The sequence below is a fragment of the Lagopus leucura genome, unplaced genomic scaffold (assembly GCF_019238085.1).
Source record: "Lagopus leucura isolate 7727_CA_CO unplaced genomic scaffold, USGS_WTPT01 Super-Scaffold_806, whole genome shotgun sequence".
Classification (NCBI taxonomy): Eukaryota; Metazoa; Chordata; class Aves; order Galliformes; family Phasianidae; genus Lagopus; species Lagopus leucura.
Genome location: NW_024962260.1, coordinates 1,265,717 through 1,289,796, shown reverse-complemented (window position 1 = coordinate 1,289,796; position 24,080 = coordinate 1,265,717). Strand labels below are relative to the sequence as shown.

Genomic DNA, 24,080 nt, shown 5'->3' with positions numbered 1-24,080 from the left:
CGGAGAAAAATAGTATTATTAGAAGTAATTTGACAGAAAAACTCTGCTCTGTGACTGGTGGAGGAACAGCAAAAATGAACAATTCCTGTCACAACACTAAGATGACAAAGCAGTAACAAAGAACAAATAAAAACAGTATGTACTATTTTTATTTGGTAGGTGGGCAAATTAACATGGAAAGATCCCAACATGGGTATGTTCAACTGTAAGCTGCAGCTACACTAAGCCTCCTGATCAATTTCCTCCTTTGCCACAGCGCAGCTGACAGAATGCCACTGTGCCTTCAGTGGGGACAAACTTCCACTTGGGCTCACAAGAATTGTACATTCTTGTCTATCAAGCTCTATTTGGAGTAGAAACAAGCTACGTTTACAGCGGAGGGACAAACAGTCAATGCAATTGTGTTACGAAGGAGATGGTTCCTCGATTCTGTCAGCAGCTGTACAAAAGGGTACGCAGGGTGATCAGCACCAGCTCCTAACGCGGCGTCTGACAGGCTGGCTACAGCAATTACTATTCATTTGGTTCTTTATTCAATACACAGGGACAGTGTGATTGATTACTCCATTCTTATAACTAAGCAACTAATGAAGAAGAACGCAGCACAAGCCTCTCATTAGCGTGTCCCTTCACTGATCCTGGACTGGAAGATGTTTCATTTCTATAGCATCGTGTATTTCCAAAAGATGAAACTGATAGGCCAACTGATTAACTGTGTCTTAGTTGAGGTTCATTGCTCCGAGTTTTGCTGGAAAGAAACACTGTCACTATGTATGGCAACAACCTTTTCACAAAGACTGAAGGTGCATAATATACACATTCATGCAGATAAATTGATACCATAAGGTTTTGGAGGTCTCATTTCCCAGGATGAAACACTCTCCAGGATTCTGACCTGGTTATTAGGGCTCAGGAAAAACACCGAATCCATGGTTTGCTTCAAGTCAATGTTCTACTACTACCACCTTCTCCGCAAGCAAGCCTATCACTTCAGTACTCCTTGTCTTCTGCCAAATTGCCCTTCCTAACAATAAAGATGAAGCTGTGGCAGACTAAGTGGAACACAGTTAGCATTTCAAAATGTTTAAATCAAATGCAACAATGACTAAGTACACATTTAAGCCCATTTATGCTGATATGTACATTCAAAAGCGTCAGCTAAGCTCACAGGAACATTACAATTTTACAGCCATGGAATTGTTTCTAGTTTCTTCATCAGAAGAAATTCTTCAGTGTTGTCTCAACAGCCCCAATTCAAAGGCTTTAAAAGCCATAGCTGATTTCTGTACAAGGATGACATAATCCTCAGTTGGTCTGAAACCATGATAACCTCTCAGGCTTGCAAGAGTTGGAACAGTAAAATTAGACAGATACTTCTGTATGAATCTCATTCTTACAAGACTGCACAATTTAAGATGCATCCAACTGATCTTCAAGCTTTGAAGACAACATGCTGCTGTGATACTCAAGAAAAGTTCTCCTATTTTTAGCTTGTCTGCATATAAAACTTGGTTGAGATAAAGTCAACACTGAAATGGCAGCTTCAAGTGAAAATTACACAAGTTGCTCCCACTCCACACTGGTTTTTTCCTATAAAAATATGATAAAAACCACCAGCAGCTAAAAAACAACAGCAGAACACCAACACAACACTGCAAATTAGGTACCTTTCAGCTGCGATGGCAAGTAGAAGGAGCTTTCAGTAGCACTTGAAATGAAATCGAGTGGATGGTGGTCCTTTTAACAAGAGGTTCAAAGAATGTTTTTTAAAATAAAATTTGTTCTACTACTGAAAGCAAGCTGCAGTTCATCTAAAAATAACCACAAACCAGAAACTATAAATGCACCCAGAGCTAAGGTTGTACAATGGCATTGTTTTGGGCTTCTGTGAGATATGAAACGCACCATTAAGTTTTAGTATATTTATGCTTTGAAGTAAAACACAATGGTCTGCAGTTACCATAAACAACAGAGAGCATTTCACAGCAGTTGTTGGAAACAGTTACCTCTGCACAAACCTCAAATCTGCCAAAGAGATTCAGAAAAACAGAACGGAAAGGAACTTGAAACTTAGCGAGACTGAGATAAGGGATTTCCCCTCTTACAGCTCAACTCCACTCTTCACATTGTGCCACCAACTGCAGGCCACAAAGCCAAGCAGTAACAACAGGCAGGGAGCAGCAGCTTCTGTGCAGCTGCTCTGTGGTACCTTTCCTCACTGCATCCTTGCTGCCACCCCAGTCTTCTCTAAAATGCACAAATAATTAAAAACTAACGCTCAATTTATTTTTCCAACATTATGTAGAAAAGGATGAAACATCATTTGAAAAGTGAGCTTGATAACTGCTGTCAAGGTCCTTTTGAAAAGGAGATTATATTAAAAAGTAATTCTGACAGCCCTATAATAGAAGCACTCATTCACTCCTTGTTCACCTACTCTCGTCCAAAATATGTACTGACAGAAATACTGATGGATGAAGAGAATTGAAATGTTGAACACTCACACCTTGCAGTAAATGAACGTACAACAAACATTTTCAGGCATCAGAACATCTGACAACCAACAAGCTAACCTACAAACATTAGTTTTCTGCAAATCACAATACAAAATCCTCCATACAATTCATCTGTTCACTGCTGGGAAGAACAGAAGATTTATTTTTTCCCTCCCTTAGCAAAGATGATGACTGTGCCAGCTTGGCGACCTGATGACCAAAGTCTGTCTGAAGTGGCACAAGAAAAGCAGAGCACAAACGCCACCTAGTGCAAGACTGTGCTGCAGCCCTCCTGCTCAGCAACACCTCTGCTCAGCCCCTCACAGGCTGCTTCAGCTTGCTGTGCCTAGTGATAACATGGAAGCTATGGGGTATTTCAGTATTTCTTTTCCAGATTCAGTCCGGAATCACTACGGCTAAGACTCCTTATCCCACTAGTGGCATGTTCAGGTAGCACTGATTGCAGGCCCTGCCACACCTGGGCTGACTGCAAGGGGCGTACTGCATGCTTTTCATGTCATTGACATGACACTGGAATTCCACTGTCCTTATCTAAGAGATCACTGTTTCTTTTCAGGCACTCATATTCATATAATAACAGCTAAAATGTGGTAACTTAATATTCCAATAGCTGTGAAACATGTTTCACTGTATGATCCTTGAACTATTTCCTAGAATTAGGGAAGCCTGCAGCAATGAAGCAAGTCCCCAAGCAGTCAGGCCAGAGCATCGCATGATCCTACGTGACTCTTTAGTGCAGTGGCTCATCAACACTGACTGCAAACTCATCAGCTCATAAATGAAGCATCTTCCTCCTAATTGTAAAGTTTCTCCTCTGTAATTTCATTAAGAGATAATTTTCTGCCATTTAACACCTGCCATTTCTCTGTCATCTCACCACCACTCTCAATTAGCTAGCAAGTTTGTCATTACACAAGCTCTCACATTCTCTTAAATTCTCCCATATTTGACACTGGATAAACGAGAGATTGCCATAGTTTAAAAGCTTAGAAAAAAAAAATCTTATATTGCTCTTATTGCATTTAGTTACTTAGGCTAAAAAACCACCATTCCCCTGACTAGTGCTCACATAAACCTGCAACACATCTCCACGTTTAAAAGCACAGTATTTGTCTGGTAGAAAACCAGACCTGACCACAAGTCTGATCAACATGAGGGAACTTAGTAAGTAAGATGTATGTTTCTGTGAGTTCAATACAAGTTATTAAAATTTTGTGTTACACGCTGTATGCACTCCCACAATTCCTCCTGTGCAATCCCTCCTTACGGTCGCTAGATGCCACTCTCCAGATGCTCGTTTCCTCCAGAAGTAACCACAGCAAACAGCCCAGCTGACTTTTCAGAACTATTTCTGCAGAGATGAGTAACAGACTACAGCAATTTTTGTTGGAAATCTCAGCACCAATAGATTTTTTTTTTCCACCAGCATGTTTACCAGTTCAACTGTTACAGCAGGAACATTCTTACATAATGTCTGTCGAAACGACACACCCTATTCCCAAGGCAAAAGCATCTAAAACTTAGAGCTGCCTTGTAATTAGGTATTACTAAATAAACACCTAAACAGTTATTTGACTGTATGAATGGATTTCAGTTAAGACAAAGAAAAAAAATGCAAGTAGAGAAGCGTTCATCTTTCGCAGTGTTTGGTATAAAATGACTTCAGGAACAACATCAGAGCTGCTGCCCACACACCTGACCTCCCATTCCTGAATATGCTTGGTTTTGTTGAGCACAGAAAGAGGAGGAAAAAGAATAAAAAGCTAAGCCAATTTTGCAAAGTGAAACAGGAATTGTCTTGCAAGATAAGGGAACACTGCTTGGGGAAACTAAGCTGACACCCACATCTGAAAATACTGCTCTTCAACTGAATGAACAGTTTTGATTACTTAAATCACCATCTTTCCTTGATAGCAGACCGATTTAAAATACCTGCTACAAACATTTTACTGACAGTGAAAAGGAATAATACTTTGATTTTTCATTATCTTATTTAGAATAGCAGACATTTGAATTCCCTAAGTAGCACAGTGCAAATAACAGCTTTCAGAAGGTACAGCTGCCCAAGCTCTTGTTCAGATGGAGACTAATTGCAGAATTCCAGCCTGTGGTAGGAATGTCTGAGCAGGTCTCAGAGATCAGAGAGGGAACGTAGGCACAGACAGATAGGTGAGTGTACAGTAAATATGAATTTCATTACAGGCTCCAACCATTTCTTGTACAGTGAGTCAACAGAGGGAAGAGATCATCAGTTATTCACATTCTCAAGCTATCAGGTAAATCCTGGGATTCAGGCACTTGAAAAAGAGAGCTTATTTAAAAAATGAAATTTAAAAAAAAAAAATCAATCATCCAGTTTCCAAAATGCACACTATTATTAAGTCTGTAACTACATGTTTTCCTACTTAAAAAAAAAAAAACTTGAAAACAGCATTATCAGACTTCAGATTTATTCTCAATTCACAGGTTTTGGTTCACCAACTGACACTGAGACTGGAAAACAAAATCTGGCTTTTTTTTCCTCTTAGCATTATAAGGGTGACTTGAACTCAGACAAATGAGAGACAAATGAGAATATTTTCACTGTTTCAGCGTTCTGCTTCATAAGTTCTTAAATTATCATTACCCTTCCACTAGCAACACATAACACTTACTCTCCAAATCAGATATGATGAGATTGTCATGAAGCTTCACAGCCCGATGCTGCTCTACTTCATCCTCCAACTCGAAGATAGTTTCTTTCATGTCACTTCTCTCAGTTTCTTTCTCATCGAGCTCTGCCCGAAGTTTTTCTAGAGTCACATTAAGATCCTCTATTTGTTTCTTGGCTTCTTCTTGGAATACTCTGTATTCATCTTCAACCTGAAAAAGAAACACCACGTGTCATAAACAAACTGAATTCCTTTAAAGATACACTTCTAGTTTTCTAGCTAGCATACCTACAATGTATTTTTGGAACCATAGGAAAGGGCATTGGCCAAGAAGTTAAACACAAGCCTTTAAAACTGTATGTGCAACTATTTTTCTGTGCCAGTCAAGCTCTTTTCTCCCAGGCTGAACAAATGAGCTTCCCTCAGCTACTCCAGCAGCAGAATCCTGTACTCAGGGAAAGCAGTAAGAACCACAGTACTGAGGTTTCAAGAGCAGCTGATGCAACTTAACATCTAGCTGCTATGGAAGTGGGGGAAAACTCTTCATCCTTTCTTTATCCTGCCAAGAGAAGTCAGTTCTCTTTTGTGCATCAATATTAGTGCTTGCTGGTTCCTTAACCTATACCAAGATTCATATTTGTGCATGTGATGTGTCAGTGATTTGAAGCAGTTGCCAGAAAAGTCTTAGAAGCTACTGATCTGCTTAATTGAAAAAAACACCCGACAGGGAAAGGAAAAGGCAGCAGACCTCTTTTCAGGAACAGCAAGACCATTTTATTCTGCCTTATGAAGCTGCAGCTTAAATAACAAGCTGAGATCAGAGGCTCTTTAACATTCACTCCCATGCCCAACAGCAAAAAACAAGGTCATGGCTTAGGGCGGGTCAGCACAGGCACCAATTTTAATCCACAAAATGCCCTGCTTTAAATTACCTGCTTCAGTATTTATTTATTTATCTTAATAGCACTACCCAACCTTAATTATTAAAATTTTATTTTAATTTTTTTTAAATCTCTAATTAAGATTAATTCTAACTGGCTATTGATCTGCAGTTGGCATATAGCTCAGACAACACATCTGACAAACTTTCTTATCAGGAAGACTTATCTTCAAATGGATAATGGCTAGGACATTTTTACTAGATAAATCAGTTTCATTTAAGTCACAGTAGGTGTTCTAGAACTACAACGTTTGGATCCAAAACAACACACAAGATGATCCTGAATGGATCATTAGAAAAAACCTTCATGTATTTGCCATATTTAATGATTTTTTTTAAAAGCTTAAATGTTCTTTTTTTCACTCAAAACTAAAACATTTAGATAGCAAATTAAATTACATGGAATAACCTCCCCTACGAGGACAGGCTGAGAGAGCAGGGGCTGCTCAGCCTCGAGAAGGAAAGGCTCCTGGGGGACCTGACAGCAGGTTTGCAGATGTTTTCAGTATCTGTCAGAGGCAGTAAGAAGGAAGGGGACAACCTCTTCAGCAGGGACTGCTGTGATAGGACAAGGGGAGATGGCTTCAGACTAAACGAGGGGAGATTTAGACTGGATATAAGGAAGAAGTTTTTTACAATATGGGTGGTGAGACACTGGCACAGGATACCCAGAGGAAACAGAAGCTCCATTCTTGAAGATATTCAAGGTCAGGCTGGATTGGGCTCTGAGCACCTGACTAAGCTGCAGAAGTCCCTGTTCACTGCAGGGAATTTGGACTAGATGACCTTACGGGTCCCTTCCAACTCAAATGCCTTACCTATAATTCTGTGATTCTATGACATACTTCTTTAAAAAAGCCTGCAGCACTTTCATAACAGAACTGAAGAAAGCCATTAATCCTAACTTTACCACAATCCAATTAGCCTCATAATTAATCCTTTATTTCTGAAAGAACTGCAATGACCAACAATAAATGTCTTGATATAGAAGTGATGTTAAAAACACAGCGAATGCAAACACTACCTTAGCAATGGCATCTTGCAATCGATTGGCATCATTGCGAGTGTGCGCCAGCTCCTCTTGCAGACCACTGGCCAGTGTCTCCGCTTTTTCTTTATCCAGCCTGACACTCTCTAGCAAATCCTGTATATCTGATTTGTCTCCAGAGTTGTGTATTGAATACAACTCAGCCACCTTCTGCTTCTCGTGCTCTAACTGAGCCTTCAGCCTGTTCATCTCTATCTGGTCGCTGGCTACCGTGGCTTTGTACTCCTCTAAAGTTGATGCTATTGCTGTTTTGCTTTTCTGTTCCGACTCAATGATCCGTTCCATGTGGTGATTGCGCTCCTTCAATGCCCCTATCATTTCCTGGGCCTCCTTATTGTCTTGTTCTGCCATCTTCAAAGTGTTGCTCAAGTGCTGCTGAACACCTAACAGCTGCTCCCGCTCAAACCGGGCGTTCTCTGCAAGGTCCATGTAGCGCTGCTCCAACTCCATGTAGCGACCACTTTTCATATCTTCATCAATTACATAGGAAATATGGTGTTCATCCAAAAGAGACCGAAAATACTCTATCTGACGGCTAAAATGTTCCAACTTATCGCTTTGCTGGCACAGAGATTCCATCAGGATGACTTTTTCCTCTCCCAGTCTCTCGTTCTCGCTGTTTAGCTCTTGCGTTATTTGCTGCAGATCTGCGAGCTCTTGAAGCGTGGCTTGGAGCTCTTCTGCTGTGCTGTGCTGGTTCTCTTCCATCTGATGTATCCGCTCTGTCAGACAAGCTACGGACACTTCGCTCGCGTTGCCACTGCTTCCTTTTCTAGATCTTTCTATACTTGGTACGCCTTCAGACTCTGAAGATGACGGAGCATCTAAAGCATCATCACTCGATGTCAGTGGCTGATACACCTCACTGCACTCGCTATCTAAATTATCCATGGAGTTACTATGCTGGTTGTCCATCAGAGTGTGTTCATCCTGACTTAGCAAGTCTTCCATTGACCCAGGAGCAGAACCTTCCACAGAAGATGTCAGAGTACCACCACCATCACTGTGGTTGCCAGCTGTAATCTCTGGACTCAAAGACTGGTAGCCAAAGAGTTTCTCAGAGTTGTCCAGCCTTTGTTCCAATGAGAAGCCTAACGCATTTAGTCTGTCTTTTAACATTCGGTTCTCATTCTTCAGCTGGTTGAGCTCTTCTCGGATGGCAGTGTTTTGTTCCTGTAACTGTAGCAACGTAGACTCTACATCAGTTGGCTGATGGACAACAATGGCCTCTTTTTCTTCAGATTTTTCATCACCTTCAACTTGGTCTTCATTAAGTCCCAGCTGAGCACGCATGTCCCTTAGTTCATTTCTCAGATGCAAGATTTCCACATCTTTAGTTTTTGCTAGCGTCAGAAGATCATTCACCTTCGCTTCCAATGCAGCTTTGTCACTGATCTGATTGTCTGATTTGGACTTGCTCATCCGAATATCCGATTCCGGATTGGTGCGACTGCGGGAACGTTTTGCCAGGACCGCATCATTGCTGCCCTGTCCAGCCAGAGGCAGTTTCTTACTCTGGCTTAAGCGGGACCGATCGCGTATTCTCTCCCTAGAAGAGCTCGATTCTTTAGTTCCAGATGAAGTGCTACGCTTAGCTGTGGAACCTGTATGGTTTTTGAAAGTTAGGAATACTCATTTAGAATACAGCATTTGGAACGTAAGACTGTGTATTTTTTAGCCATACAATGGTTGATTTTCTGAACTATGCTGGCAAACACATCCTAGAAAATAAATCTACAGTTAATGTTTAAATAAACTTACTTATGAGGTAAAGCAGTTGTACTTTATTTGATGTGTGCTTTTCAACTGCTATACTGCTCCAGTATTTTGAACCTCAAAGCTTAGTTTAACTGTAACATTTGCACATTTCTTTTTTTCTGTCTTTAAAAGCTTCTGACAAACTGTACAAATATGATAGCAGTGCTTTCCTGCAAGTTCAAATTTCACTCTTTTCAGTAGATTTGAATGCAAGCATTTAAGTGATGAATTGTGTATTACAATTAATAAAATATTAGGGTACTTTCTACTCTATCTTCATCACATTTCATAAGGCATAGATGAATTATTGCTATTTTATTCCCAGATGATTTACAGCTTTGCAAGCATTACTGAATCCAAAACACAGTGAGGAAGGTATTTCCATCTGTATTGAGAGCACATGAAATAATTCCACTTCTCTAAACAGTTCATGAAAGCTCTCTTACTTCTTTACTAAAAAAAAAAAAACAAAACGCATTGACTGTAACACGCAATCACATCTTATGTTTACAGCTTGAATCTTCTAAAGACAAATTAAACCATAACCCTCCAGATTAACTACATGATGTAGTATTATTATATAGTACTTACATAAGCAGTACTATTAAAAGGAGCAGCCTCCAAAAAGACAATTACAATATTACAAAATATGTCAAGAAGATCAAGGCCAAAGCACAGAAGATTTATTTGACCATGGTCTTACCAACCACTTCCTAAAGCACTCTGCATCCACACTGCATGGCAGGACAATAAAATTCTACCTTCAAGAACCAGTATATCCATCTACCTGCAACAGTTTTAGGTTTATTTTCCAGAGCGTTCATGGTTGTCCCTGTAGCTGAAGACACTGCTGGTGCACACGTGCTCTTCTTCGCCTTGACACCGTTGGTCATTGTCACTCCACCGCCACTGGCCATCCCTGCTAAGAGGTCATCGTTGCTCTTAGTCTGAAAGAAAGGTAAGATGCAGCTTACAGACAGCTGGCTGACAAGTTTGCATAGCCAATATTTCTTCTGTAAAGGATTCCATCAGTTTAACAAGTACACATTTGACCAGTCTTATGTCTGCGCAGGTATGTTGAAGAGTAACTGCACTGCAGCATGCAGAGCAGGTGAGCTGAAACTGAACTTCAACTACTTACACACAGCTGACCATAGAAACCAAGTCCCTTCTCTCCCAAGAGAGAGGAAATAATCAACATTTCAATACCTGAAGTGGAGAAAGAAAAACAAAAAGAAGAAATCACAGGGAAGTGTAAAAAAAAGAAATTACAATGAAGTGTAATTTTTCTCAATTCTAACAGAAAGTTTCCCTAGGTATAAAAATAAACCAAGAAATACTAGGAAGTCTGCCTAATGTTCTTCAAGAGAACACGATCAAGCATTTTCTGTTGGACAAATTCTCAACAAAAATGAAAGCTAACAGCAATAAAAATCAATCCAAGACAAATAAAATACCATTTCTAGCTCAAAATGCTAAGCCACAAACCACTAGAGACAGTAGCAAGAAGGGGGAAAAACCACCCTCACCATATATCCCTGTCTTGTTTTCATGCCCCTTCCTAGGCACTCTCAGAGACAGGACATTTGTTTCATGTACTTTTTGTCTGACCTCTTAACATCATTCCTGAAGCGACTGTTAGACACAGCAGCTGCCTGGAATGTGACAAGAGTAAGCACAAGGACCTCAAGAGCCAGATTCCCAAATAGAGAATCCATCTTCCAGAGTAAAGCAACATCTAAGAATACCAAGTACCCAAGTACGAATTGGCAGACAGCACCACTCTTCAAAATGCAATTTGTCAAATGGAGAAACAATCATAATAGGATAAACATTCTTCCTATTATAAGGCCCAAAAATTAAATTTAAAAGGTCAACAGCGTTCCCTGAGTAACTGTATTATTTAATTAGATAACACATTTGAAGTCTCAACTAGCATTCCTGCTAAAAGGTCCCAGCCAGGAGCTCTGCATCAGGACTTAAAATTCTGCAGATTTGTAAGCTTTCTATCACATACATATCCATGGTACAGTGTTAGCCAGACACAACCATTGCATACATTGAGAATGAATTTACACATGCCTAGTTAAAACCAGTGTTCCATCTCGCTCTATTACAAAGTTTCTTTTTGCAGCTGAGAATTTGACAACAGCTAGCAACATCGATAACAGTGATTCTACCCAGTCTGACGTCAGACAATTAGCTCTTGGCATTTGTACCTCGCTAAGAGAGCGGAGAAATTAGATTAAGCTTTCAAACACTTGTAGCACATGTTATCAAGCCAAATAGGTCAAGACGTGACTCAGCTTGAAGAAAGAGAACTACGCTAAATGCAGGCTTTCTGACGTTAGTCATCTCCAGCCCTTTGCTGAACAAAGGAATTTCAGCCAGCCCTTCTCCCTCTCACTTACCCATGCACTACTTCCAGGGTAGGCTGGAAGGCACTGCCTCCTCTGCAGCCAATTAGTAAACAGTTTAGAGAAACTGTAACACTACACTATTGGCAGGAAAAACTATTTAGCAAAGCTTTGGAAAAATTACAAACCAGCAGCTCTCTTCTAAATGCTCCCTAATAGCAACCACTCTTGACTTGAAAAATCAAACTATTTTTACAGTATGTATTTTTATTGGAACTGAAATTAACAGTTTTCTCAAGGAAAAAGTTTCTCCCATTTACTGGAAATGTTGCATCCCTGCTTAGCAAAAAAAGCCCTTCTTCAAAAACTAAAAGATTAGAAAACCAAATAATTGAAGTGCCAATGCAATACAATTGACATTCCATTTTCCCCCACAACTTTATTTCCTTCAGTGCAATGAAACCTGAACGATTGCCTCTATAACTCATTTCACATTAGTTTCCCAACATGCATATCCTACTTACTGCACCTCATTCAAATCCTTTTTTTATCTATCTACATAATTATTCCTACGTGGGATTTTCTTTGATGCTCACTGTTGCTGCATTGAAGTACTTCAAATACTAAACTTCACAACAATCTGTAATTAAGTTACTGCATTTTGCAAACAGATTGCTGAAGCCCAGACACAGGAATCCTGAAGATACTTTCTAAGTTTTGATTTTCAAATGTTAGGGCCCACTCTGACTTTTCAGGGACACTGGATTTCTGCAATTCATTTGCATCAAGTGCAGCTGCTGCCTAATTACAGCTGTGATTGTTAACAGGACTGAAAGCTCATTGGCTAAAGAAGTCAAAAAATGCTTATCTTTAAAAAAGGAACACAATGCTGTTTGCACAAAATATTTTTTGACAGATTAGAAAGTAGAGGTGGGTGGCTGTTAGCTGTCTGTTGTAATAACGTGTGTGTGCAGGTGGGAAAGTGGTGGATGTTTACAAAAGCCCTGAGTGCAGTGGGAACCAAAATCTTATGAGAAAGGTCACCTGAAAGAGTTTCTGAAAGAGTTGGTCAGTGTCACACAGGCATCCTGCAGCAGACAGAAACAGCATCCAGCTGCACTGAAGGGGGGGTCTCCCATTTTCTTCCTGCACTCCCTGTCTAAACACTTTGAACAAGACAAAACCACAGAACAATGCATGGTTAAAGACCCCCCACCTCTCACCCAAAGCACAGCACCACCCTACAGCTGTGTCATGAAGGAGATAGAAAAAAATGTACTAGAATTAGTACATTTCACCCGCACTACTGATTAAGCAATGTGCCTGTGCATTTCTATTCCTTAATACCTGCCTTTCGTTCAACAACCAACACAAAGGTTTTTGTACCTAAATGCACACTTATTTTGAGGACTGCATAAGTCAGTAGGCTGTTGCAATCAAATCTCATGCCAGCCATGTTTTGTTTTCACGGAATATTAGATGAAACTTACCAAATGCACATAAATTTACGTCTAAGAGCAGATTCTAGAAACTACTTTAAGGAAAGCAATATGCCAAAAGCTTAATTGATAAGATCAAATATAGAACCACACAAAAGAAATTGCTGGCATTTCTTTCAAGTCAGAAATTATACAGGTGATTTGACAGCGACCTTAAGTCCAAAAATAAAAGCTACTAACTTTTTGTTTGAGTATGGAACACTCAGAGAAAACTAAATAAGCAAAAGTCATTAAGTCACACAGCTGGCAAAGCAGCAGCTTGACAAGGAGGAGACACCCAACTGCACGAATAAGCCTGGCTGTAACATAAAGCTGAGATAAATCACAGTAATTATAGGGAAATTTTTCATTGTACCTCAAACAGACGATTGTCAAATTCTAATCCAACACCCAAACATAGCCAGAAGTGTTACTAAAGTAAGAAGCAAAATTGTGAAAGCAGACTGGGTCAGATTTCTTCAGTGTTAGATCATCCTCCTCCTTTACCTCACTGAGAGGTATCGCCTCACAAACTTGATCAGTAAACTACAAAGGGGTTTTGTTTCTCTGTTCTTTGAGAGGTTTCTAAAAATGCAAAATGAGAAGTGTCAACAATCATTAAAAGATTATTTCAAGTTAAGAAAATGGAGCGGTGGGAGTAGAAGGGGCACAGGGGGAGAAAAATCTACGTGAAAGCCAGCTTGGCAGTTCAGTGCAAAAGTAGTAACTGTTATTCCATAACAGAGAAGAAAGAGTGAAAGACAGACTTTGGCAAATCTGCAAAGTTATTACAGAATAGCTTCAACTACTACAATTTCTTAATTCTACATCTTGCCAGCTACGTATACAGCCTATCTGGCTGCCTAGGCAGCACAGACACAGGTCCCAGCTGCACACACCAGCCCTCATTCTCAGCATGCTCCTCTGCTCCAGGGCAGCTGCAGAAATGCTACAGCTCCGCACACTGGGCTGCAGACAGGCAGCAAGAGAGGAGCCCAGCCACGTCTCCACCAGCACAGGGAGGCAGAGCAGGCAGACTCAGAACATCACTCCAGCCCCGACATGATCTCAGGCCACAAATTCTGCACCAGCACAACTTGCTAAGTCCTATTTCTTGGTTGTTGAAAAGCCTATGATCCTAAATCCAGTAACGTATGAGAGAACCTCTACCTTTGAACTTGTTTTAGGAGCAAGAATCAACTTGTGCATGTTCAGCTCAAGCAATAGTTCACACAAAGGAAAGGTCAGAACAGCCAGTAGAATGCAGCTGCGCTGACCTGACACGGATCACCAATGTCAAAAAGTTTCTCATGTCAGCTACCTCATTAGTTCTTGTTTCAGAATGGTGCATAGCTCTCTTCAAATCCCATCAGTCACTGACACACCATTCAAGCATAACACGACACTACTAATTACACTCATTCCAGTGCAACTTTCACCTCACTCCTTTACAGAACAACCAAGTTCTGCAAAGTATACTGCCTTCCATCCCACCACAAACTGCAGTGTGAAAATGCAGCATGAACACCACACAAGACACTTCACTCTGCCCAGTGCTGTATAACCACCTCAACTCCCTTCAGTTCCCCATGTAACAAACATCTAGTTGCACTGAAAACGTGTTGTAAAATACTTCACTTCTAAAGCCTTCTTGTTAAAAATTGAAGTAGTCAGAAAGTTGTAGTAGCTGTTACCTTCAAAAGGGATGCTGATGTCCCGGGTTTGGAGAGTTTTGTTACTGCAGACAGTGAGGAGCCGCTCTCCGGTTTGGTTTTTTCAGTTGTTTGAGTCTTATTTACTCCAGGCACTTTGGGCACTGAGCCAACACTCCTGCTTGCTTTCTTCATTCTGGGCTGTCTGTTTATGATGCATTTACAAACAAATCTGCAAACAGAAAGAAGTCTTCAGCACGAAATACAAACGAAACGCAGCGTATTTTTGTAACACTCTATTTAAGAGCGGAAGTCCAGAACAGCACTAAGAACCACAAACCAGAGCCAAACAGCATATATATGGAACTGACCTACAGGTTTTATGCTTTTATAAAAAGGATTTTATTTTTTTACCACGAGTTCTTACAGCTCCACTCCAAGATTTATTTTTTCCAGTTGCCTTTCCACAAATGGCTCTGAACCAAAGATACTCTAGAAGTGACCCATGTTACTGAGTTTGCTTGTTAGCTAGCAAAAGAAAGGCTTATTAGGGCTGCAGCGTTCTTTAGTTCTGACTGTGGGAAAGAAAATACCGTGGGAGCATGAAGGCAACAGGCTGACTCCCAACAACAGCGGATCTGAGAAAAGATTAGCTTGGTAACTGAAGTACTGAAGAGTATCAGCAGTTGCAGAGAAAATGGGCTTATATAACAAGTCAGAGAAGATGAAAAATCCTCATCCCTTGAAACCAGTTATTATTAAAAGTCATGTTAATAAAGATGTGGGATTTCAAGTGTCTTGAATGTAAGGTTTCATACTGTCACATGGTTATGATGACTGCCTCCAAGAAGTAACCCAGCAGCCCTGCCATGGGATGCCTGAGCACCTCCTCGCCTTCCAGCTCCCTCCAACAGCAGACAGCTGTCAGACCTGTGGCCCAGCCACGAAAAACCAAGCTGACTTTGCACAAACATGGAGCAGCTGCAGCAGACAGCCGCACTGCCAATTCCAGAAGAACGCCACAGGAAAGGCAGAAGAGCTGACAACTTGGTGCAGGGACACAAGAAGGACCAGACACGTCGTGCTCATCCTCTCTCTTGCTGAAGCAGGACAGCTGGCAGCTGCCTTCCTTATCCTGCCTGAGCCAGCAGACAGAGAATGGAGCAGGAGGAGAGAACACCCTCGCTCCCCTTTCAACCTCCCAGGCTGGATGGAGCGAGTGCTCTGCCTTACCTGAGCTCAATATCCCACAGCTAGTTAGAAACACAAAGCCCATTGAGTTCTCCCCATCTCTTCCAAAGCAAAAAGCTTCAGAGGCACAAAAAGCAGATGGGCAACCGAGTGCATGAGAAGTGCCACATACAAGCACGGGAATCAGAAGCAATGTGTTACACTACCAAAGTGACACTGAACATCAAGCACGCACTCCTCCAGCCCAACACCACTTCTGCACACAAGCAGATTCCAACTCTGACCTCCCTCAAAGTCAGTAAAACTCCCAAAGCTTTACATCTTCAGATCCCTCAGCGCCATTAATACAAAGTCTCATTTTAAGACACTGAAAATATTTGTTTATAGCTTCCAGACTCTTGAACTCTGGCACGAACAGACACAGAAAACTTTGTCCACTGCTGCAGTTTCCCCCATCAGAATGTCAGCAATGCAGCAGTGCTGCCATGCTGCTACCAGGAACCAGAACGCCCGCGCAGAGCAACACATCGCTAAGGGATCATCTGAAATGGGACACTCCTAAGAAAAACACAACAAAGCCCAAACCAGAAAAGCCCCTGCCAGAGAAGCCCCGTGAAGGCGAAGCGCTTGCTGTACACCAACACCTCCCCACAAGGTGATGTTTAGAGGCAGGACCACGCTGCCATGCTCATGCTTCTTGCCTTTTCCATGTTTGTGAGTCAAACGCTTCCACGTGCTTTTGATCTTATTCCACTGAAAAGAAGAACTGAAAAGAACAAAGAGGACAGCGAGTGTGAAGAGAAAATGGTGCAAAGCTGGCTCCATTACAAATGATTGTAATGTCCTACTGATTACATAAAAAGTGGCCCATAGCACACTGGAGAAACAATAAAACTTCTATTCTTGCAACGTTCACTTCAACAGCAGTGATTTCAATAAGTGAAAATAAAGTAATCTGCATGAGCTTAACGTGCAACACGATGTAATTCAGGTAAGAGCTAAAATAACATTTCATCATGGTTTTAAAGAGCAAACATTCCATACAGGACTGCAGTTCATAACTTACCCCAGGGAGAAACAAGTTACCAGAGCCTTCCCTCCCCTGACACACTCCCTCCTACCTCAGAAAACCCAAAGTAAAGAGCAGAGAGGAGCTCAGCACAAACAGCTCAGAACACAGCCTGCAACCCCCTGAGCTGCTCCTGGGAGTGCCCCCAGCACACACCAACAGAACACCGACCCACCAGCAGGGCACGAAGCGTTACTGCAGCCATTTGATTAATGCCAGCATTACAGTATCGATTGTAGCATTAATCAGGATGGAAAAATGCCCAAATAAGCCCCAGCTATCAGATTGAAAGACCACATTCCTGACATGCAATGCAAGTGCTGCCTCCAACCTGTATCCCCTTCCAGAGCTCTCTCTCTCAGCAGCACACATGGCACAGGACACAAAGGCAGATCCAGCCGGGATGCAGCTCTGGCAGTGTGTGGCTCCAACCCCGTGCTTCATGCAGCTGCAAACACGGCACCATAAATAATAATTTGAAAGCTCCCTGCCCAATAGCACGGCACTGCTCCTGAGGCTCCTGGGCTGATGCACCCAGCCTGGTGGTAGGCAGCGCTCACAGGGCTGCCCCCGTATGTACCTACAGCTTTTAGAGACCTGAGTGCTGGGGTGATTTCTTACCTTTCTTCATATGCCTCTTTATGCAAATCTTGCTGTCACAGAGGTAAAAGGAACAGAAAGCAGTTTCCTGAGCCTGTAAGGCAAGAGGGCATCCAGCAGCAAACAAGGCACCAGCTGTCTGCTGCTTGCTGAAGATACCTCATTGAGGAGTACGTTGTTTCACCTATTAACGTTTTCCAATAAAATGTGGTAAATAGTATCAGAATGCCTCTCAAGAGTTACTTAAAAGTAAAGAGATGTGATCCCTCACATCTGAGGACACAGCCTTTTTGGAAGCGCTGATGAACAAAGCAGATGTCCAGAATGCAGAAGGAAATGGCTATCTTCAAACCGAGCCCTGCACTCGGTACGCTCACTCTCTGTGTACAAATTCCTTGGATTTGATGTATGCAGGCTGATGACTTCTGCCCAAACAAGCAGGGAACGACATTTTTAGGCCACAAAGACAGTCTCAAAAGGCGGAAAAGCAAAGGAAAGATTATGCAATACAACCCCTCCAGCCTCCTGTAAAAGACGCATCAGAATGTCTTCAAGTCTCTGCAGGCAAGAGAGCATAACTACCACCAACTCCACGTCTGGAACATGAAATAAGCTACCAGGGCAGAGACACATAGTATGCACTGCTCACACCCCCAGCCCACAAAGCTGCACAGCACAGCAGTCAGATGGAGGCATGTTCTGAACAGATCAACACTGCTCAGCGTGACTTCAGTGCTTTGATTCGCAGCATTTGGGAGAAGTCAAAAAAGTAAAAGCAATACCAGGAATTTCTGAGAAAGTAACACAAAACCATAAAGCAAACACGGAGCTCAGCAAATCCATCTCTCCTGCCCACCCACACATCAGCTGGTACGTGCTGTTCCCCAGCCCCAACCTAAGGGCTGCATTTGGACTCAAAGGAGCCCCAGCGAGGGGCAAACATGAGATCAAAGGCACTTCACAGCTTCTGCAGGACATCTCCTGGGGAAGGTGATGAACAGCCCATGGGAGCCCAAATGGCACAGAGTGGGCAGAGCGGGGCTGCCTGCAAACCACCACCGCTGCACTGAAAGGCCGACAGCCAAAGCCAAGTTCCAGTGAGACAAATGAGCAGTGCTGTTAAGGCAGTACTGATATTGCTATTTTTCTTTTGAAACCCAAAGGAAGAAAGAAGAGAGCTGTGGGTGAGAAGAGGCCGTTGTGCACCTCCATTCCTCTGCTCCTTGTTTGGAGAAAACTGCAGAGCTGTAAGTGCTGTGAGCAACGAGCACCCGTTGCAATGCTTCGCATTCCAGACAAGTGACAAGAGCAGCTCAGAGCTCCTAACTAACAGGCCGTGCTCTAAAAAAGCCTTTTCATAACAAAATTAAATAACGCCTTGTTTCCAAGCTCCTACCTTAAACAGACGTTATTTCAAACCACTGCTGAGGACAGAAGAAAACAAGCATCCATCAGACGGGCTCTGCTGCCCCTCCCAGCGCAGACTGTGAGCAGCACCTGGGGAAGCTCTTCTGGCAGCTCTGCCCAGCAGAACAACAGCCCCAGGGACAGTGACCCCAGCAGCCCCTGGGCAGCTGTGCCAGTGCATCACTGCTCTCTCAGAGAAGAAACTGTTGCCAAAATCCAACCTGAACCCACCCTGTGCACCCATGACACCGTCACTTCTCATTCTATTGCTGTTCCCCAGGAGCAGAGGCTGATCCCCACCTCACCACCACCTCCTTTCAGGGTATTATAGAGAGTGATGTGGTCACCCCTCAGCCTTCTCTCCTCCATTCTGCACCTCGTAGTAAAATTCACACTTGCATCCAAACTTTAAACTACACACATACAGATACAGTACAGACCTATTTCCTGGATTGTCATTACAACTCTCTGTCAGACTTAAAAGGTTTAAGCAGACTTGGCAGAAGTATCCATCTTCTCTACAAAGCTCTCAGGTTAGCACTGCATTAGAACAGAAGCACTGTTTCAGCACTGCAGGCTTTCTGGGTTAAAAATAAAAGCAACATTATTACACCACACATTCCCTGGCCAGAGGACTGGCTGCCTTAAACTGCAATCAGCAAGTGATAGGTGGTAGGTAACCCTGTGATCCCATCGTCACCTACCAGCTATTTCAGGGAGCTCTGAAATAACTGTTATTGCACAAGCCAATCACCCTCCAGCTACAAAGGTGTATTTACAATCACATAACCTTAAGCACATATTCTATTATTTAACCCACACTTCAGTTGCCCTGTGGAGATTCTCCTTCTGCAGCCAAGGAAGCACTTACACAAAGAGCAACATGCTATCTGAAGAGCAGGGAACTTGGCACGACAGCTTCCTTCCCTTTCAGCTCAGCAGTAATACCTCATGGCACTCTTACACCCAGGACAGAGTGCAACAGTGGCCTTTCCCCTGTCTCCACTCACCTCTGCCAGCTGAACTCTGCTACCAGCAGCTCCACTAAGCCTGTAGCAGCATGAGACCAACAGGGAGAGGAATGAGGTCGGTATGCTGGCTCCCATTAGAAGAAGGGGGACAGAGAACACTAATAGACAAGCATTGTGCTGCCTGAGGAGCCAGAGCAGTGCTTTCCAGCACAAGTATGTACAGGCCAAACCTGAAAGTGAATAAATTCACCCAAATCAAACATTCATCCAAAATACTCTACCAGATCATCGATTTGTGCAAAATCCCCAATGCCTGCTTCCTGTTTGCAGCTCGGTCCCAACTATCAATCTGTTCTTATCAGATGCTGATTCATGCATCCTCAACTTGAGGACTAATGCTGACTGCACTGCTGCTGCTGAGAGACAGCAGGGTGCTCACCATGCCCATTCCATCGCTGACCTGGCCCGGCAGCATTCCTGAAGGGCCCCAGCACCTGAAGCCATCCCAGCCCCAGGGCTCACACCTGGATTTCCAGCAGGGGATGTCCGGGTTCTGGTCACAGCTGGGCCGAGCAAACGGCATGGGTGTGAATAGCCCATCTGTAAACCAGTCCTGCTGGGGCTGGGGGAGGGAAATGCCTTCTGGGGATTGCTTAAGCCGGTTGTGAAAATCATCTAATTGTACCCTGCCACCAAAAGAGACAGTCCCACCCCTTCCTCTGTCCTCTCCCTCGTTTCAGTTCTAGAGATCGCAGCTCGTTTTCTGATGAGTTAGTTTTTTTCATCAGATCAGGGCTGATCTGACTCACCTTATAATTACCAGGCATTACGCAGAGCAGCAGGCCACGGAACTGGGAATGAGAGGAAGGCTCTCCCCGTGGGGCACTGCTCCACACCAGCCCGAGCTCAGAGCGAGACCACATGGCACAGCTGCCACCCTGCTGGGAGCAGCCCCATGCTGCTGCCCCACCACCGCTCTGTGGGGCCACATCAACTGGATGAGGAAACCCATGAGCAATCTGAAGACAGAGCACAGAGGCTGCTAGCAGGGCTGAAGGTCAGCTCTGTCTGGCTATGAGCCCTGTGCTCTGAGCCACCTTCTCCTTGTCTCTGAAACCTGACAACTGCACACTCATGACTTGGTTTTAAAACCTTCAGGCTTAGCAGACAGAGATGAGACAGAACTGCATGCAAATCCTTCCTAAACACCATGCTAGCACCAGCGACATTTACCTGCCTGAATGTGAGCCTGCAGATATGCATTTGAGTCACACAGAATTGCTGGGGATACTATGGAGCCTCTCATGGCTAACTGGAGAGAGCCAAGCTCCTCTAGCTGTGTCCCTGTCAGCCCCAGGGCTGCAGCACCTCACAGGGAATGCACTGCTGCAGGAGAACCCAGCGCAGTCTCAAACTGCAAATCATTCCAGAGCTGAATGTTCAGGAAGGCTCTGTCTGCCAGAACTACTGCGAGTGCTTTTAATTAAGAACACACACACAGAAACGGGTTAAGAAGAACATGAAGTTTGAGGGAGAACTGGAAGGAAGGCAGACTCCTGGTCAAGCTGTCCACATCCCAAATACACATCCCATCGGGCCATGCACTGCATGTGTGCAAAGAAGCACCCCACGTGGGCAAAATGGCCAAAATGAAGACAAATCATAGCATTACTTTCAGGCTGATGTCATCAAATACATCACCTTTTTTTTCCCTCCTTTAAGAGGTCTCTTTTCACCTACCTTCACCATTTACTTGTGAATTCCTCTTTTTGTTACTCCCAGTTCTGCCATGTATTTGTCTGTTCTTTGCAAAATTATCAGGAGCCATTTACTTACAATAATGAAGATCAAAAGTCCCAGCACCCTTACAGAAGCTTTTGTTCCCGAAGAAAACCATGTACATCCATGAGCATGTGAACAATGAATTATTTATCTGAAGAGAGACGGGATCCTATGATCACTCTCCGGCTGCACGAAGCTGCTAAGTGTTCCAGAGGCTGGGTTGCTCTGATCGTTTCATCTGGAGTAAGCTCAAAAGAAACAAGAAGTGCACTCCCTGTGAGTCGTCACTTCAGGCCACATCCAAGCTTATAACTGAGCCTCTAAGGCCTGCTTATTTTCCCTTTTTCAGTAAGAGGACTAAAAATAAGATCAAATGGGGTGATTTCTGAAGTCAGGAAGTACAAGCATAACATTTGTGATGCTGCTTTTCCCACTGCGCCATGGAGATTCGGTCACGCTAACAGCATTACAAGTTCCTAGAACTGGATCCTGGTCGGCAAGACAGGCTCTAACATTACAAGATCAAGGAGAAAGAACAAAAAAAAGGAACTTCTGAAGTATGTCTGTGAAAGATCCCTTTAGAAATTCCCAACGCTCGCTCCGTCTCTTCTTTTGTACTGGAACAAAAACAGCATAAACTCACTACCCTACACCGTGCTACCTGGAAGCATGCATTTATTCACACCTCATTTATGCTACCTCATCTATTACTCAGTGCAATGAAAGTTATAACAGCCCAGAGATCATTGTCCACTGAGGACAGAAGTGCTGGTGCCAGCACTGCACTGAGGATGTGCAGCAGGCAGCCAGGCCCAGCCTAACGCCCCAGGTTTCTTGGAGGGACTCCTAGGGACAGGCCCAGTGTGCCTAAATGCCACAGGACTTTACTGCCTTCAGGTAGAAGGGAAGGTGAAACTTCACCCAGCTTCAATACACCAGAAGCACAGTCCTGGAGATCTGGAGGTGCCGTTGTGACGTTCTGCCACTGTCACACTGTAATAAAGCAGTGCTTCATAGAGCTAAAGTCAATAAAACCACAGATTACTATCAACGTCCACGACAAAAGTCCCATCAACGAGCTGCTCCAAGCAGACAAAAGGACTGGGAAATATGGGCTGTGGGGTTTAATTACACAGCACTGTATTTGACAGAAATAGGAGAATGAATTAAAAACATCTCAGATGCTTTGTTCTCCACAGCCACGTCCTGTATTGAGTAAAGAAATCAGACATGGGGTTTCAGCAACAAGAAAACAACTGAAAAAAAAATGCAGATTCTTTCTTTCCTTACTCCACACAGCCCAGGGGCCTACGAGCTGACTTTTCCATCAGCTGAAAACGTAGTGATACCATCACACAACGTACTCCCATCTCACTTTTTCAGATCGTTATGCAAGACTATCTGTTCCCAGCCCTGGAACCACTCAGGCCACATCACTCGGTGTGATACCTGCCCTGCTCCCCAGCACCTGTGGGGTCAGCGACCCCAGCACCCCATGGGCAGGCTGTGTCACAGCCTGACTTTTCTTGTGGAGAAGAAAACCATTCTTTGCATTTTTGTTAGCTATCAGCTAACAGCAACCTGGAGGAGGCATTATGTACTGCTGAGCTCCTGCAGGGCTCACAGAGCGTTCCTGCCTCAGTTCCACCTCAGGCAGCCGAAGTCCACGCCGAGCAGGGCTGTGCAGGAAGCACAGGGCTGTGTTTGCCTTTAGGGCGAGCAGAGCTCTCTCTGGCCGCGTCCTCAGCCGGAGCGCACGGCACTTTTTCACGCAGAGGAACAACAACTCGAAACACATCTGCCGCTCCACAAGCACCGTTTGTGGCTCCTGGCACGGAGCGGATCGAGCGTCGCTGCTGCGCTGCCGCCCTCAGAGCCGCTCTGCGCTGTCACTGCGGCGCAGCTCCAGGATCCCTTTCCCCAGCCCGGATAACGCCGGGCAGCAGCAGCAACGCCCGCTGCGCACCGGCAGCAGCGCTCCGCACACGGGAACAGAACGTCGGAACGCAGCTCTCACCCCCGCCCCACAGTCCGGCTCCGGTCCCTCAGCGCGGCCGCGCCGCCCCGCCGTTCCTTCAGGCCGCCCCCGGGCACGGAACGGCCGCCGGACGGCGAGGCCCCTGAGGGAGAGGCGGGGGGAGGAGCCCGGGGCACGGCCTGCGGGGCCTTCGCGGCCCTGAGAGGGGACCCTCGAGGGTCGGGGCCGGCGCTCGGCGCTTACCGGGCAGCCTCCTCCTCCTCCTCCTCCTCCTCCTCCTTCCCGCGTCTTCGCGGCGCGGCCCGACGTGAGGGGACGGGGTCGGGTCGGGCCGGGCCGGGCCGCGCGCGCCGCCGGCGGGAGGCGGAGGGGGCGCGGAGGGGCGCGCGCGGACGGCAGGGAGCCCCCCCCCCCACCTCGCCCCGTCCCGCCCCTCGCGGGCTGTGCCGCCGCACTGCGCGTGCGCCAGCCGTCCCACTCCGGAGCCAACCCGGGGCCGAGGAGGCGCGTGCGCCGTGGCGCCGCGCGCGCTCCGATTGGCGGGCTGCGCTCTGCTCGTGCCGCGCGGCACCTGAGGGAGCGGCCGTTCGCTGCCCGGTGCTGCAGCACAGCTTGGTTACCTTTACAGGGAAAGCGTTTCTTACGTGTTTATGGGATCAGGTTGCGATGAAGGTGTCGTTCC

At 44.5% G+C, this 24,080-nt stretch overlaps 1 protein-coding gene across 4 annotated transcripts in view; it reads right to left on the bottom strand.

Moving 5' to 3' along the window:
• SPECC1L (sperm antigen with calponin homology and coiled-coil domains 1 like) overlaps positions 1–23,716 on the bottom strand; it is a 58,329-nt gene extending 34,613 nt beyond the window's left edge. Inside the window, exons 1-5 of one of the 4 annotated variants that reach the window (XM_042865621.1) lie at positions 23,642–23,716; positions 14,443–14,632; positions 9,701–9,860; positions 7,132–8,759; positions 5,171–5,378 (exon numbers count right to left, since the gene is read on the bottom strand). In XM_042865621.1, the coding sequence (XP_042721555.1) occupies positions 5,171–5,378; positions 7,132–8,759; positions 9,701–9,860; positions 14,443–14,595 (2,149 nt within the window). In that variant the 5' untranslated portion in view covers positions 14,596–14,632; positions 23,642–23,716. Of the gene's footprint in view, positions 1–5,170; positions 5,379–7,131; positions 8,760–9,700; positions 9,861–14,442; positions 14,633–21,378; positions 21,719–23,437; positions 23,511–23,641 lie in introns of those variants that run through there. The other 3 variants (XM_042865622.1, XM_042865620.1, XM_042865623.1) reach the window with 3 other exon arrangements.
• Positions 23,717–24,080: the final 364 nt, after the last annotated feature.